Source organism: Ochotona princeps, chromosome 28, assembly GCF_030435755.1.
Source record: "Ochotona princeps isolate mOchPri1 chromosome 28, mOchPri1.hap1, whole genome shotgun sequence".
In the NCBI taxonomy this organism is placed as follows: Eukaryota; Metazoa; Chordata; class Mammalia; order Lagomorpha; family Ochotonidae; genus Ochotona; species Ochotona princeps.
The window spans coordinates 2,428,480-2,443,350 of NC_080859.1; the positions used below are offsets into that span (position 1 = coordinate 2,428,480).

Consider the following 14,871-nt stretch of genomic DNA (forward strand, 5'->3'; position numbering starts at 1 on the left):
GGTGAACGTGGGCATGTCACCTCGCAGCCCCATGTGGTCTTCACGTGCTTTTCTCTTTTGCACCAACCTGGAGACTCCATTGCAGAAGAGAACCCCTAAACAGGAGGAGCCTGGCTCTGTCGTGACCTAGAGCTCTCCACTGATGGGAATGTGTGTTGGGATCCAAACAAACAAGAAATAAATAAACTGGAGCTATGGCAACATGCTGAGATCTGCAGTTTATCTGCTAAGGCAGCTAGCAAGGACTGAGCCGACACAGTGGGGGACTAGCATTACTTTGCACTTTAAAGATACCCGAGGGAACTGAATTTATAATATTGTGGCTAACACAGTGAAATGCCTCATCAACTACCAAAGTAGAAGCCACATAGAATTTATTATCATGAGATTGAATATGTGATAGAAATTAAATGAGACTTAAAAAAATATTTATTTAAAGGGGTGGCATGATGGCTCAATTGGCTAATTCTCTGCCTGCAAGTGTTGGTATCATATAGAGGCACTGATTTAAGTCCAGGCTGCTCAATTTCCCATCCAGCTCCCTGCTTGTGGCCTGGGAAAGCAGTCAAGGAGGGCCCAATGCCTTGGGACCCTGCACCCACGTGGGAGACCTGGAGGAAACTCCTGACTCCTGGCTTTTGATCGGCTCAATGCTTGTTGTTGTGGCCATTTGGGGAGTGAACTAGTGGATGGAAGATCTTTCTGTTTCTCCTTTCCTCTGTAAATTTGTCTTTCTAAAAAAAAAAAAAAATCTTTAAAAATTTTATTTGAGAGGCAGATTTACAGAAAGGGAAGACAGAAAAATTTTTTGTCTGGGTCCAGTTTGTTAGCTCAATGGCTAAATCCTCACCTTGTCAGGACCGGGATACCACATGGGCACTGGTTTGTGTCCCAGCTGTTCCACTTCCCAACCAGCTTTCTGCTTGTGGCCTGGGAAAGCAGCAGAGGATGACCCAAAGTCTTGGGACCTTGCACCCGTATGGGAAACTCAAAAGAAGCTCCTGTTTTTTGATTGGCTCAGCTCTGGCCATTGCAGCCATTTGGGAAGTAAATCAGTGGATGGAAAATATTTCTTTCTCTCCTTCTCTCTGTAAATCTGAATTACCCTTCCAATAAAGAATAAACTTAAAAAAAGATTTTCTTCTGCTGGTTCATTCTCCAAACAGCTGTAACAGCTGGGGCAGGTTTGGCCTAAGCCACGAGCCAGAAACTCCAGCAGCTGACTTGAAGCAGGTACTCGGCAGCTCTGCTGTGCCTCTGTTAGCTCAGACTCCTGGGGCGGGGCCTCCCTCCCGGCCTCAGAGCCCCTCGCAGTGGGTCTAGGGTGCAGCCAGCATTGGAAACGAAGGCACATGGTACCAAGGCCACAAGCCCATGCTTTGTTTGTGGTACCTGGCTTGATTTCATTGCTGTCATTTTTTTTTTTTTTAAAGATTCTTATGTGTATTTGAAAGGCAAAATTTCAGAAGATAGAGTGCTTCCATCCACTGCTTCATCCCCAACAATGGTTGGGTCTGGGACAGCTTCTTCTGGGTCTCCCACTTAGGTGCAGGGGCCCAAGCACTTGGGCAATATTCTGTTGCTTTCCTGGGCATGTTAGCAGGGAGCTGGATTGAAAGTGGAGCAGGGCCTGGCACAGTAGCCTAGTGGCTAAGGTCCTCACTTTGGACACACCGGGATCCCATATAGGCTCCAGTTCTAATCTTGGTGGCCCTGCTTCCCATCCAACTCCCTGCTTGTGTCCTGGAAAAGCAGTTGAGGACAGCCCAAAGTCTTGGGACCCTGCACCCACACAGGAAATCCGGAAGAAGTTCCTGGTGCCTGACTTTGGATCGGTGCAGCTCCGACCGTTGCTGCCACTTGGGGAGTGGATCATTGGGTGGAAGATCTTCCTCTCTGTATATCTGCCTTTCCAATAAAAATAAATAAATCTTAAAAAAAAAAAAAAAAAAAGAAAGTGGACCAGCTGGGTTTTGAGCTGGTGCCCATATGATCCCACTGCAACCGTGGCTTAATTTGCTACACCACAATGCTGGCCCCAGCCGTCATCATCTTAGTTTTAACCTGCATCTTGCCTACCAGGCGACCCTGAAGCTTCTCCCAAAATCAGTGGAATCAGAATATCTCATGGTAGTCCTCCACATGTCACCTGCCTGGCCCTGGTGCCTGGCACGTGACCATTTCTTGACAAAGTCTGGGAACGCTCTGGCTGCTGTTTGGCACCTTCTGCTACTGGCTCAGGGAGCAGGATCCTTTGTCCAGTCGCTACCCAAGCCTCACTTCTGCCCTTATGTCCCTCATGAATGATGGCCTGTGCAGTAGTGGATTCTCATACATCCCCAGCCCCGGCAGGGTCACAGCCCATGTGCTGCTGTTCTGGGCCGTGAGCAGCTCTGAGGGGAGACTGTGAGGAGGGCAGGCGGCACCGGGTGGGTCAGAGTGGGAGGGAAGAGGTACTGGGATCTGAGAAGGGCTTTAAGGAGTAACAGGTGGCATCTGTTTTAATTTTATTTGAAAGACTGGGTCTCCCACAAGGGTGGCAGGGGCCCAGGACCATCTGTTGCCTCCCTGGTACATGAGCCAGGGAGCAGGATAGGAAGTAGAGAAGCCAGGACTTGAACCTCACTTTGACATGGGATGCCGGGGCTGCAGGTGGTGGCTTCCTGTGCTGCGCCACACCACTGGCCCCACAGGTAGAGTTTAGTCTAGAGGATGGGGTTGCTGGGCTGGAAGTGGAGCAGCTGGGATTTGAACCAGCACTCATATGGGTTTCTGGCATCTCAGGCAGTGGCTTAACACACTGCATCACGTTCATCTTTCTGTATGTTTCTCCCCTTTGTCAAAGATTTCAGATTTCTTGTCATCCTGATGTTATTTTCTTGCTGGACATAAGGGGTCAGCGTATCATCTTGAATAATTTCTCATAAAGACCAGATGGTTCAGAGAGACTCAATTTAATACTTGGCAACTTCGACACTGTTAACAGTTTGTAGCACATTCTGACTGCATATGTTACTGAAAAGCAGCATAGTCTATGGAATTCTATGGAATTTCTTCCTCTTGCTCAGTAGCCTTCGGCATTTCTGTTAGCACAGAGCTGTTAACTGCTGCAGAAGATCAAAATGCAGACGCGTGAGTGACTCATTGCTTTATTGATTGACATTTGTATATTTCCATGTTAAAAAAAAAAGCTGCTAGAGTTTGTAGATCCCTCTCTGCATTCAGGATTTACTTCCTGAAATCAGACTGATCCTGCTGTCTCCCAGGCTAAAAGATCGTATCAATTTACAAGGCACAAAATGTGGTTTCTTCTAAAAAGTATGGATTTTGTTTATCTGAAAGGTACAGCAAGAGAGACGGGGCGGGGCAAGGCAGAGAGAGGAGAGTTCTTCCGTCTCTAACTCTTTCCCCAGATGGCCACCAAAGCCGGGGTGGGCCAGGCTCAAGTCAGATGTCAGCTGGGTCTCCCACAAGGGGGCAGGGGTCCAAGCCCTTGGCCGTCCTCTGCTGCCTTCACAGCTGCACAAGCAGGGAGAAGGATGAGAAGTGGAGCAGCTGGGACTTGAGCTGGTGCTCTGATACGCAATGCAAAGTGGTGGTTTTACCCACTGCACCAAAAGCTAGCCCCAGAAAGTGAGGTCTCGTTACCCTGGATCTCCTGAAATTTTGCTAATGGGATAGAAAAACACAATTTTCATTTTCAACTTTGTCTCAAGATGGCCATTCTCATTTCGTTTTCTTTGAATTTTTAATTTTAGCTCTTCGGCTTGTTATTTAGTTGCTTTTTCTTGGAGAGAGCAGCCAGTTCTGGTTCTATCCCCTGAAGATCAGAAACCGCCACCTTGAAAGTCCCGGACCTTTCCTTCTCTTAACCACCAAAAAGGCCAAACAGCTCATGCCTCCCCTACGGAGCCCGATGCAGGTCTCAGCTCACTGACTCCCTGTCTGCGGACGAGGGACAGAGGAACCACAGCTCCCACTTCTGTCTGGTTTTCTTGCAGAATCTGACTGTGGCTCTTCCCTTTACAATGCCTTTTGGCCCACTCAGCTGGTGCATCTGGGTCCCATATCTAGGGTCCCGGGGCAACTCAAGCTCGGGGGGACCCTATGCAGGCAGGGTGAAACATCCCTACACGGGCCCCAGATAGTCTAGTTTAGGTCAGTAGGGAATTAAAAACACACTACTCAGAAATAATTCTTCACAGATCTAGAGTCAACACAAATCTTTTTGTTTCGCTGGTTTTCTCATGTTCAAATCCATAACCTTTTAGAAGTTGAAATCAGCCTGGAAACACCTTTGCATTAGTCCTTCTTCTCATATACTTCAAACCTGTACTTGATGCCTCTCTCCTCCTGGACTTCAGGAAGGACACCCGGGTACCTGAAAGGCAGATGCACACAATCAAATCACCCGCCCAGACCTTCAGACAGCAGCCAACAGAGCACACGTCTGCCAATAGAGTGCACTCCGCACATCTGTTCTTACGGTGCTGGGCTGCTGGGTAAAGCGCATTTGCGTAAGAGAAAATGGGAAATTGTGTGGAAAGCTAGAGAACAAAAAGCGATTTTCCCTGCCTTCCACCTCCACTGCAGCCTCAGCCTGGCATGTGCGGGCTGCACCATGGGACCCTGGCTCAGCAGTGACCCGCCCTCACCCAGAATGCCGCACCGTTTGGTGTTCCACTGTCACAGTGGCTTGTTCAGTGCCTGGTCATGCTGGGCACCGCAAATACGGGGAACTGTGAAACTCCCTCGCTGCCTGCGGCATTGCTGAGCCTCTGTAAACAGTGAGAAACACAGACCGTGATGTCGTCATCACGTCCAGGGCAAACAAGGGGTTTTCTCTGGAACACTTCATGCTTCAGAGGAACCTGCCATGTTTCTATTTACTAGCTGCTTGCAGAATGATTCCTGTTACACTGTTTTAAGATGCAAATGTCCTTAAAGAAAAAGATATCTCTAGGCCAATTTTAGACCATAATTCCAATTTCCTTGGGATAAATCACAAAAATATTTACATGTTTTTTTGTGTGCGAAATTCCCCAGCTTGTCCAGACTGTCAGTCAACGAGATAAAGGCAAAGAATCTGAAAGATATTTCTAACCCATGAGTAAGAACAACTTAGGAATGATTAGACTACTGGCTGGGTATGATCCGTAGTGATGATATGAATGTTGCCCTTTTCTGTGAAACGTAACTCCCACTCCTTTGCGCCTGGCTCTGGCGACGCAGCGCTTTCCCCTTCTCTGACACCACCTGTTCCTGTGAGGGGCTCATGGGCCCCATCTCTCTGTGCTTGGCTTAGTTCCCTTCACAAGCTCCCCCCAGCTCCAGCTGCGCTGTTGCGGCAGCAGGATTGCATCCTTTTCATGGTTGAGTAGTACTCCATGGTGCCTACACACGCACTGGCATTTCCTTGGCTGCCCGTCAGTGGATGGATCCACAGGTTGTTTGTGTGTCTGGGCTTCTGTGTGCTGTGGCGCACACGGAAGTGCAGGTGTCTCTAACACATGATTTCATTTCCCTTCCCTGTACACTCAGGAGTGAGACAGCTGGAGAAAATGTAATTCTGCTTAAATCTCACTTTTCTCCCCAGAACACCCATATTCACACTGCTTTAACTGATGACATCACCTCATTATAACCACTGTGAACTCTGTTCTAAAGCACAGTCTGAGAGCCACACTTGGACTCTGAGCTCTCATCTACAGGATCTGGAAACACTACCCACTTGCTGAGGACTGCCCAGATGAGGAGGCCCTTCTAGAACCTTCCAGCATTAGGGAAGCCCACCAGTAGGAATGAGCCCAAGAACAGAGTTCAGAAAGATGGTGGGGATGGCGCAGAGGTGTCAGGGCTGGTCTGAGAAACCACAGGAGATCCGCAGATGCTGACCCTGCAGGAAGTGGGCACACAGCGGAGCCAGGCGTCCACAGCCGGAACAGGAAGGTCAGGAAAACTCATTCCAGCTTGGAGGATGGAGACACTGGGCTGCTTCACAGGAAGCCCTGGGAAATGCACTAACAGAGCCGAGCAAGGACAGACCAAATCAGGAACCAAGGGCGCTTCTACCACCAGTGTCCAACAGCCGAGTACAAGCAGGCCATGAAGCGGGGTAACAGGACACTTGCGAGTCAGTTTCTGAAGGGAGCGTTAGGCTGCACTCTGAAAGCCTGCGAGACGTGGCTGAAACTCAAGCAGTGCTGACTGAACACCGGGGCTGTGGGGACAGAAGTCCTCCCTCCACAAATCTGACAGCCCACACCAAACCTCTGCTTGCTTTTGGGACAAGAGTGATGGACATGTGATTGTTAAATTCACAGAAGCGCTGAAAGACCCAGGAGAGCCCAAACAGTCTTACAAAGTTGGAAGACTCGCAGCTAGTGTGGCACTGGCTTAAGAACACACGTACAGCGCAGTGCAAGAGAACTGGGCATCTGGAAGCAAAGCCTCAACGTTCAGGCTCAGGGGGTTTTCAACAGGAAGTCAAGACAGTTCAGTGGGAGCAAGAACAGTCTTTCCAACAAGCAGTACCAGGACAACTGGATCCATGCCTGCAGAAGGACAAAGCTAGACCCCTCCCACACAGCAAATGTAAATCAGCTCAGCACAGCGCAGACCCACACAGGAAAACTCCAAGTAGGAATGTTTGTGAGAAGTCAGAGGACCGAATCTTCGGGAGCCAGGGTTAGGCGACAGTTTCTTAGGTGGGATGAAAAAAGAATCACATCAATTAAAAATGCCTGCGTGACAAAAGATACCATTAAGAAGGTAATAAGCCAGTCAAGACAACAGAATATATTCAAAATCACTCGCCTGATGAATCTTACACATCCAGCTACCTTCAGTCTCTGTTGGTGGGAATGTATAAAGGCATCACCATATTGGAAAACAGATTAGTATAAATGCTGACCAGGGTCCCTATGAAGTGGGGATTCGTGTAGATTGAAGCCAAGAGGAAGGGCCCATGCCTGCTCTTCTCGATTCCAGTACAGCCCTTGCAACTTGAACATTCCCAGTCCGAGGGTCTGGAACATGCGTGGCACCTGTCCACCAAGCCCATCAACTCCCCGGTGCTTCAGGATAATGTGGTTTCTACTCACTCTGGGAGCAGTTTATATTTCTCCAAATCGATTTCTGGGAAAAATGTGTCGCTTTCAAATTCCTGCATGATCCTTGTCACAAATAGCCTAAGATGGCCTGGCTTATCCATGGCTTCCTGGAACACAAAACAAACCGCATCAGTTTCCTTTCCAGGGGCCACAGACAGAAACTTTCTGGGCACCTGTGAGAGGTGAGCTCAGCGTCCCACAGACAGAAACTCTCCGGGCACCTGTGAGAGGTGAGCTCAGCGTCCCACAGACAGAAACTCTCCGGGCACCTGTGAGAGGTGAGCTCAGCGGCCCACAGACAGAAACTCTCCGGGCACCTGTGAGAGGTGAGCTAGCTTGTTTCTGCCCAAGGAGACGGCTGCAGCATCCTAATCCACCACGCTGGGCTGTAACCATTTCCAATAATCAGGAGATGGCTTTAAGCATGGTGTGGCTTCTAGCCCCCTCTTCATGTTCAGTGACTGTCCCAGGTTATCCAGCTGCTCTGAAGGACAGTGGAGCATGTGCATATCTAGACAAGAGGCGGCCAAGTCAACAGTCCTTAACCTGAGAGTCCAAAGGCTCGAAAACCAGAAACTGAGTGTCAAAGGAAAACCTGCAGTGGAAAATCCCACACCTGACCTCACATGAAGGGTCACAGTCAAGATGCAGGTCTACTGTGCTGTCCCCAGGCTCCTGCAGCAGCTGGGGTGGGGCTGGGCCGGAGCCAGGCCAGCAGTCTCTTCCAGGAATCCCCCTGCATGGCAGAGCCCAAACAATGAGCCCATCTTCAGCTGCCATCATTAGCTGGCACCTAAATGCGACACCGCAGTTGCTACCTGCTATACCTTAATGCCAGCCCAAAGCTCGCCTTTCTTCAGGGTTTTAAAAGATTGAACAAAATAAAAAACAAAGCAAAACAAAACAAAAAACCCTTGCATTTTAAAGCTGGAAGTCATCTGGTCTCACAAAAAGGGCTATTTTGTCTTTTAAGCACTATTTCTCCTGTTCTGTCTTTAAACCATGAAATCATATGACCCTTTTTGCAGTGCTGTGCAAGTGACTCTCAGAGAAGGATCCAGAATGGATTTAAAATTGGAAACCTCTACAACAATGGACTGAAAATAAACCGTGGAGGATGTGGCACGATGGCCTAGCCAGCTAATTCTCCAGCGGTGGTGCCGCACCGCATACGGGCACTGGTTTCTGTCCTAGCTGCTCCACTTCTGAGTTGTCTCCCTCTAACGCACCTAGGAAAGCAGTGAAGATGGCCTAGGTCCTGGGGCTCCTGTCCTCACAGCGGAGCCCCGAAAGAAACTCCTGGCTTCAGAGCAGACTCTGGCCATAACGGCCATTTGGGGAATGAACCAGCGCATGGAAGATCTCTCTCTCTTCAGCAAGGACTGTGTGTGTGTCGGGGGTGGGGGGGGGAAGATGACGGCGAAAGGACATAATGGCCACTACAGAGAGCAACAATGTTTGTGTTCTTGAACATTGCTGCTCTGCAATGTACACATTCCAGAACACATCACTGTGCTTCCTCAGCCATCTGTGCAGCCTGCCACGTTATCTCAGCAAAGTAGAGCAGGAGACGGGGGTGTCAGGTCGTGGCCGGGGTGTGCTGGGGGAGGAGGGAGAGGCTCCTTGGGGAGGAGGAGTAACTTCTCACGCCCCACGGTGGGACCACTGCCGTCTACAAAAGTTAGCTGCATGTTTTACAACACTGAGCGGAGAGCCCTCTGAACATTCCCCACATGGAGAGATGAGAAACATCTGGGATGACGCAGGCCAGACTGTAGGCACCTGCTAGTATCAAATGATAAGGAACTGACCGTGCTGCCTTCTGGGCTCCAGGTCTAACTCCTGGACGGCCCAGGGGCTGGGTTGTGCCGGGTTCTGGGCATCTCGCCTTCTCAGGGGGAGGATGGGAGGACAGAACCCACTGCACTTACCTTATAAACAGAGCTGCCGCCCACAATCCAGACCATATCCACTCTCTCCGCCAACTCTGGCTCCTCAATGAGTTTTAAGGCATCATCCAGACTCTTCGCAAGGAAATGAGCTCCTGGTGGCGGTTCCCTGAGGTGACAAAAAGCGAAACTTACAGGGTTTTTTTTTTTTTTAAATCCATCCATTCCATTCACATACTGTGGAGAGGAAGAAGTGATGGTCCCACAATCATAAAGACTGAAAAATTCTTTTGGCACAAGGCACTTCCCAGGTGGCCGGTGACCCGCAGTTCCACCCGTACCATGGTTCCGAATGCACCCAAAGCAAAACCACAAGTGACCACTCTGACAGCCGTGTTGGGGAACAAGCCCGCAGAAACTGTGTGTAGAGAAACAGGTGTGAGGGACCCCCCTGCCCCCAGGGCATGCACGTCTGTCCACACTTGGCACGTGTACACTAAAGAGTTGGGCATCTCATTGTGGGCAGTATTCTTCCCCCAAGAAAAACACACTGAATAATTACAAAGTATTCAGGGAAAATCATGCTCACAATTAGATACATACGGAAACTGTAGCCCAGCCTCAGACTCTGGGCCTGGTGCTTCCTGCCACTGCCTCTGATGCATCAGGAACTTGGAAGGAACAAAGACATGGAGTTGGGGGAGGCAGACATCGGAGAGGGGGACACTGAGTACTCAGCACAAGAAAGCTTGGAGGAAGGTGACTGAAGGAGATGGGCTAACAGCAAGAACACGGGGCTTGGGGGAAGCAGAGCCTTGTTCTGAGGGAGGACTCCTGTCCCCCAAGACTGAGGGGAGAATGTGCTACAGTAAGCTGGAAAGGGGCCTGTTTATTGTGATTTATATTTGTTCTACGGTACCAAGTAGCAATGGTGCAGGCTAGCACAGCCTACCCCAGGTGTCCCAGAGACTGTACAAACGTCAAGGGACTCTCAACATCGGTACGATGTCACTTGGGAGGTTCAGCGAGAGCTTCCTGTAACCTGCAGGAAGCCACAACGTTAAGAGGTGCCAGTGCATGTAGCAGAGTTGTGGCACAGAGGGTTAGGATGCCATCTGGGACACATGCATCTCCTGTCAGAGGCCCTGGGGTTAAGTGCTGCCTTCTTCCCAACCAGCTCCCTGCTAACGTGCCTGGGAGGCCGTGGGTGCCGGCCCAGCCTGTACTTGCAGGCATCTGGGCACTGGATGGGCACGTGAGATCCCTTTTGCTTCAAACAGGAACTGCAGGTGCAGGTTCATAGCCTCACACAGGATAGTGAGGATAATAAAACGTGGCATCGTGAAAGTGACCTAACTTCCACGGAGACAGCTGTGGATTTTCTAAAGCTGGTGTCATGGTTATGGCAGGGCAGTAAAAGTTCTTTAATTCTTGGTTCTGGAGACTGTAGAAAGCTGCTCTAGCGAGACACACACGGTGCCATTCACCCCTTGCAAGTGTTCAAACTGGCACACATCAGTGCCAACTCGGCACTGCCCCTACCCGGTGCCCCCAGCAGCCACCGCTGCTCTCCCCTGTGCCTCCGAGCTTTCAAAGCCACAACCCGTCCAGTGCGCTCTTGAGAAGCACTTCATCCCTGGGCCTTGGAAAGAAACACTCGCCTCCCATAACGTGTGCCTGGCAGCCAATCTGGGGGTGACCTCAAAGATCCAGTTTCTGTCACACTGGTGGGGGGTGAACTCTGGTGGGCCTGTAAATCCCCACCTCCTACTCAGGAACCAGGATGGCAGCCCCCAGCGGATGGGAGGAGCTGGACAGCACGGGGGAAGCAGGACTCAAGAAATGTGCCCCTCCCCCGCCCAGGTACCATTAAAACTGTAGAGTGCATGCTAAGAAAGAGAACTCCCTAGCAAGCATTAGGCACCAGTCTCAGGGGTGCAGCCCAACCCAATCACACACACCACAGGGGCGCATAGAAATGAAATGAAACCCATCACTGCAGCCGAAATGCTGGGTCAACTGAACAGACCCCTGCTGAGATTTCTGTGTGATTGGCCCCAGCTAGCCATAAATAAATGTCTTAGCAGTAGTCTAGAACACAATATTAAAATGTCTCTGGGAGGTACAAGGTGGTCTGTGGATCTTGGTCCTACTGAGCAAAGAGAGAATCTGAACATGGCAGCCACCAGCAGCGCAAGCAGCAGCAGGACGGGAGTGGCACCCTCCCTACCCACTGCAGACCCTCAGGGCAGTACTCCAGCATTCCTCCTCTGCTCCGACCCGCACTGCACAGGCAGGGTCCAGGAGGATGTCCACGGGAGCCCAGATCTCCTTAGCCTGTGGCCAGGTGATGCTGTGTGAAGCTGGCTGCTTCCTCAGGCACTAGCTAGGTGTCCGGTGGATGTGAGCCTGTCTGGGACTGGTCACTACCTCCCGAGGTGGCCCGAGGCAGCCAAGGGGTCTGCAGAATGCGGCTGAATCCCCCTGAGGCAGAGTGGGGGCGCCCCCGCTGCCGAGTTCCCCCTGGCCACTCCTGACCTCCGAGCCTGCGGATTTTGATGATTAGCTGAAGGACATTTTCACATACCCCTCCCACACTTTCCCTTCCATCTGACTTGGGCCACAGAAATCAGGATAGTCACACATGGGACAGGCTGGATGTCACCCCTCCCCTCACACCCACTGTCTGGGGGCAGTTCTGGACCCTGGGACGGAAAACCCTCCCTGGCTGGAGGACCACTTCAATGCCTTTGAGATATTTCTACCCTCACACACTGGCACAGAGTAGCATTTGGGTAACTTGGTTAACTACAAAGAATAAGGCATGATTAGGACGAGTTTTCAAAACCGACATCTTACTGCCTTCAGGGCTTACTGAGTCCCGGAGTAGGGCAAGTCCTGAAAAGTGGTGGGAATGATTGGAAGCCAGAAAAAATGCAATGGTTGCATTGTACAACTTAGGCTGGAAGCCTGCAAGCCTGTTAGTGTAGTGAGACTTGACGAAGTTCGGTGGGAACTTCTGCAGGTGATGAAAGCAAGGAATCACTCGGGCAGCCGAGTTAGTGGTCAGGCCGAACTGTTCACTTCCCACAGTCACCCGAGGGCCACCAAGCAGCCTCCTTCCCACCGTCACCCTGTCCTCTCCCGACAGCAGTGGGACGTGGTGTTCTCCTGGCGGGCTCACGGGACTTACGTGAGTTCTCTGCTGAGCACAATGTTGATTCTGTCCTTCAGAGGCCGATTCTTCTCAGGGATGGAGAACCAGGTCTTCCGACCCATGATCACCAGGTTCTGTTTACCTGCCGAGTCAGGTGCAAAGGAGAAGCTCATTTAAGGAACGGCCCGCAGCCTCACCGAGCCACGCGCAATACCCACTGATGGGCTGTCACAGTGACAGTAAGCAGCGTTTTGTCTGCAGTGACCCCCGGTGGGGCTGAAGCTGGAAGCCCTGTCTGGCTCTCCCAGAGGGATGACAGGGACCCAGTTACTAGAGCCATTACTGCCACCTCCTGGGGTCTACACTGGCAGGAATCTGTAATCACATGTACAGCCAGGTATCCAACAAAGTGGGAGGTGGGCTCATGGGGCCAAACACCCACCCTGGGCTGGTGAGGTGGTGTTGCAAAGCTGCTCCCTGGGAGTCAGTATCCAGGATGGGCACGCGTTCATGTCCCAGATGCTCTGCTGATGGGAGAAGCAGTGGAGACGGTCCACGTGTGTGGGCTCCTCCTGTTCACAAAGGAGGCCTGGAAGAAGCTCCTGGCTCCAGTCTGGTCTAGCTCTGGCCATAGTGGCCACCAGAGCAGTGAACCAGCGGGTGGAAGATTCTGTCTCTCCTTCCCTCTCTGTAACTTTTTAGAGAGAGACATGTAACCTTAAGACACGTTCATTGGTGCCTTGACTCTTAAAATTTCATACATACAGAACTTGCAGTTTTGGTTTTGTTACCTGTCAAGAGTCAGGTACGTGGATCTGGGGCAGACACCTGGTGCGAGGGTCACGATGCCATGAGGACACCTGCTGTCCCAGCCCCGCTCTGCCCGCGAGCCAGCTCCCCAGTGTGCACCTGGCAGTGATGGCTCCAGCTGGCTCAAGTATTTGCATGCCTGCCACTCACGTGAGAGACCTGGGTGAAATCCCAGGCTCCTGGTTTCTCCACAGGGCCTAGAGCCAGCTCCTGCGCACACTTGGGAAATAAATCAGCAGAGAAAAGATCCCCCTCCCTCCCTGTCTGCCTTTCAGCTAAATACAAATAAACAGCAGTCAAGGAAAAACATTTGGATCAAAGGTATGTTAACACACCAAGGCCGCTCTTAGGACTCCTGTGGAGTTTGGGCCAATTCTTTTGCTTTGGGCTCCTGCCATCTTGTCTACCAACTGCCAAGTCCAAGGGCCTGGTGTCCATCCCGGTCAAGCAAGGTTCTCTGCTCCTTTCCACCTCATTGCTTCAGTCTACTCTGCCTCAGGACCCTAAAGATACTTCTCTTGTTGAAACACGGTATCACTCTACTCTGAGCTTGTTTACTTTCTTATTATTGTTATTTTTAAAAGACCTTATCTAGTTAGTTGAAAATCAAAGTTATAGACAGGGAGAGAGCTCTCCCATTTGCTGGTTCACACTCCTGGCAACAGCCAGGAGCTCCACCTGGGTTTCCCACATGGGTGCAGTGGCCAGGCAGTTGAGGAACTACCTGATGCCCCTCTCACACCATGAGCAGGGAGCTGAACTGCAAGTGGAGAAGCTGGCCTATGAACTCCTCCAAGTTACGGCAAATACCACCACACCTTCTCCCTGGTGCGTGCAAGTCGTTTTCAAATCCCACAGCCAAGTGCTGTGGCACAGCACGCTAAGCTACTACTTCCAACACTGGCATCCCACACTGGAATGCCACACGGAGCCCTGGCTGCCTGCCACGTGCCTGGGAAGGCACCACCAGGAGGAACTTGAAGTCGCTTCTGGCTTTGGCCTGGCTCCAGCCCTAGTGGTTGCAGTCATTTTGGGGAGCAAACCAGTGGAGGGTGATAAATAAATAAAAACTCAGGGCCTCCAAAATCAAGTACCCTGTCTAAAAATTTTCATTATCTTCTCTTTTCCAGCGGCCGTTCCAGAGGCTTCTTCTGGGGGCCTGATCTCCACTGAAACTCTTAGGCACCGGCCAGTGCTGCCTACACTTGAAGGGAGCACGTGGGCTGGCCAGCCTCTTCAGAGAAGCCACACAAAGCCGCACACGGAACCTTGGGAGCTGTCCCCAGCCCCAGGGTCTAAGAGGACAGATCTGGGACCAACTTGGCCAACTTTCCAAGTCTGGTTCGGTTCGGGTAGGACCCTCCACAGATCTCAGTCACTTTAAAAATCGCACGTTACCTTCCACCGTGGACGTTGTGGTCATTCTCTGGAAATACTTGAATTCATTCCTACAAACCAGAGAAACGCGACGTTAACTCAGGACAGTACCGGTGGGGCTCCAGCAAACGCTGAGCCAGGCGGGATGCGGGTTACACCTGCCTGGCTGGGACCTCGTCGCGGGGCCGGCGCTGCCCGCGCAGTCCGGCTGGGCCGCGCACTGGCTGTGTTCTCCAGCCGCTGGGCGCCCCCTCTCCCCGAGTCACAGGGTCGGATCCCGCCTCTTCCTCCAGCCCGGCCCGGTACCTGAGCGGGGGCCAGGGCAGGTCCCCGTTCCTGCCGATGCCCATGTTCTGGGACACAGCGACGATGCAGTTGAGCGGGCGCACCATGACGGCAGCAGCGGCGGACGCCCCAGCCCGGGAACCGGACGCAGCGTGGCGCGAACCCGCGGCCGCCGCGCCCCCTCGGCCCCGGCCCCGCCCCTCAGCCGCAGGAGTGCTGGGAGGCCCCGCCCCCTCGGCCC

At 51.7% G+C, this 14,871-nt stretch overlaps 1 protein-coding gene across 1 annotated transcript; it reads right to left on the minus strand.

Moving 5' to 3' along the window:
- Nucleotides 1–4,213: 4,213 nt before the first annotated feature.
- On the minus strand, nucleotides 4,214–14,813 carry DHFR (dihydrofolate reductase). Its single transcript, XM_058656301.1, has 6 exons — nucleotides 14,652–14,813; nucleotides 14,367–14,416; nucleotides 12,195–12,300; nucleotides 9,044–9,170; nucleotides 7,104–7,219; nucleotides 4,214–4,381 (listed from the first exon to the last, which is right to left on the minus strand). Exons 1-6 carry the CDS (start codon nucleotides 14,735–14,737, stop codon nucleotides 4,303–4,305), a joined length of 564 nt encoding a protein of 187 aa, XP_058512284.1. The 5' UTR covers nucleotides 14,738–14,813; the 3' UTR covers nucleotides 4,214–4,302.
- Between the last annotated feature and the right edge of the window lie 58 nt (nucleotides 14,814–14,871).

What these genes read in the sequence shown, in the direction of transcription:
- DHFR (XM_058656301.1), bottom strand. Translation starts at nt 14,737, where the DNA reads ATGGTGCGCCCGCTCAACTGCATCGTCGCTGTGTCCCAGAACATGGGC. An exon ending in CTGCCCTGGCCCCCGCTCAG is followed by an intron (nt 14,417 to 14,651) that starts GTACCGGGCCGG and finishes TCTGGTTTGTAG; the next exon opens with GAATGAATTCAAGTATTTCC. An exon ending in AAATATAAACTGCTCCCAGA is followed by an intron (nt 4,382 to 7,103) that starts GTGAGTAGAAAC and finishes TCTGCCTTTCAG; the next exon opens with GTACCCGGGTGTCCTTCCTG.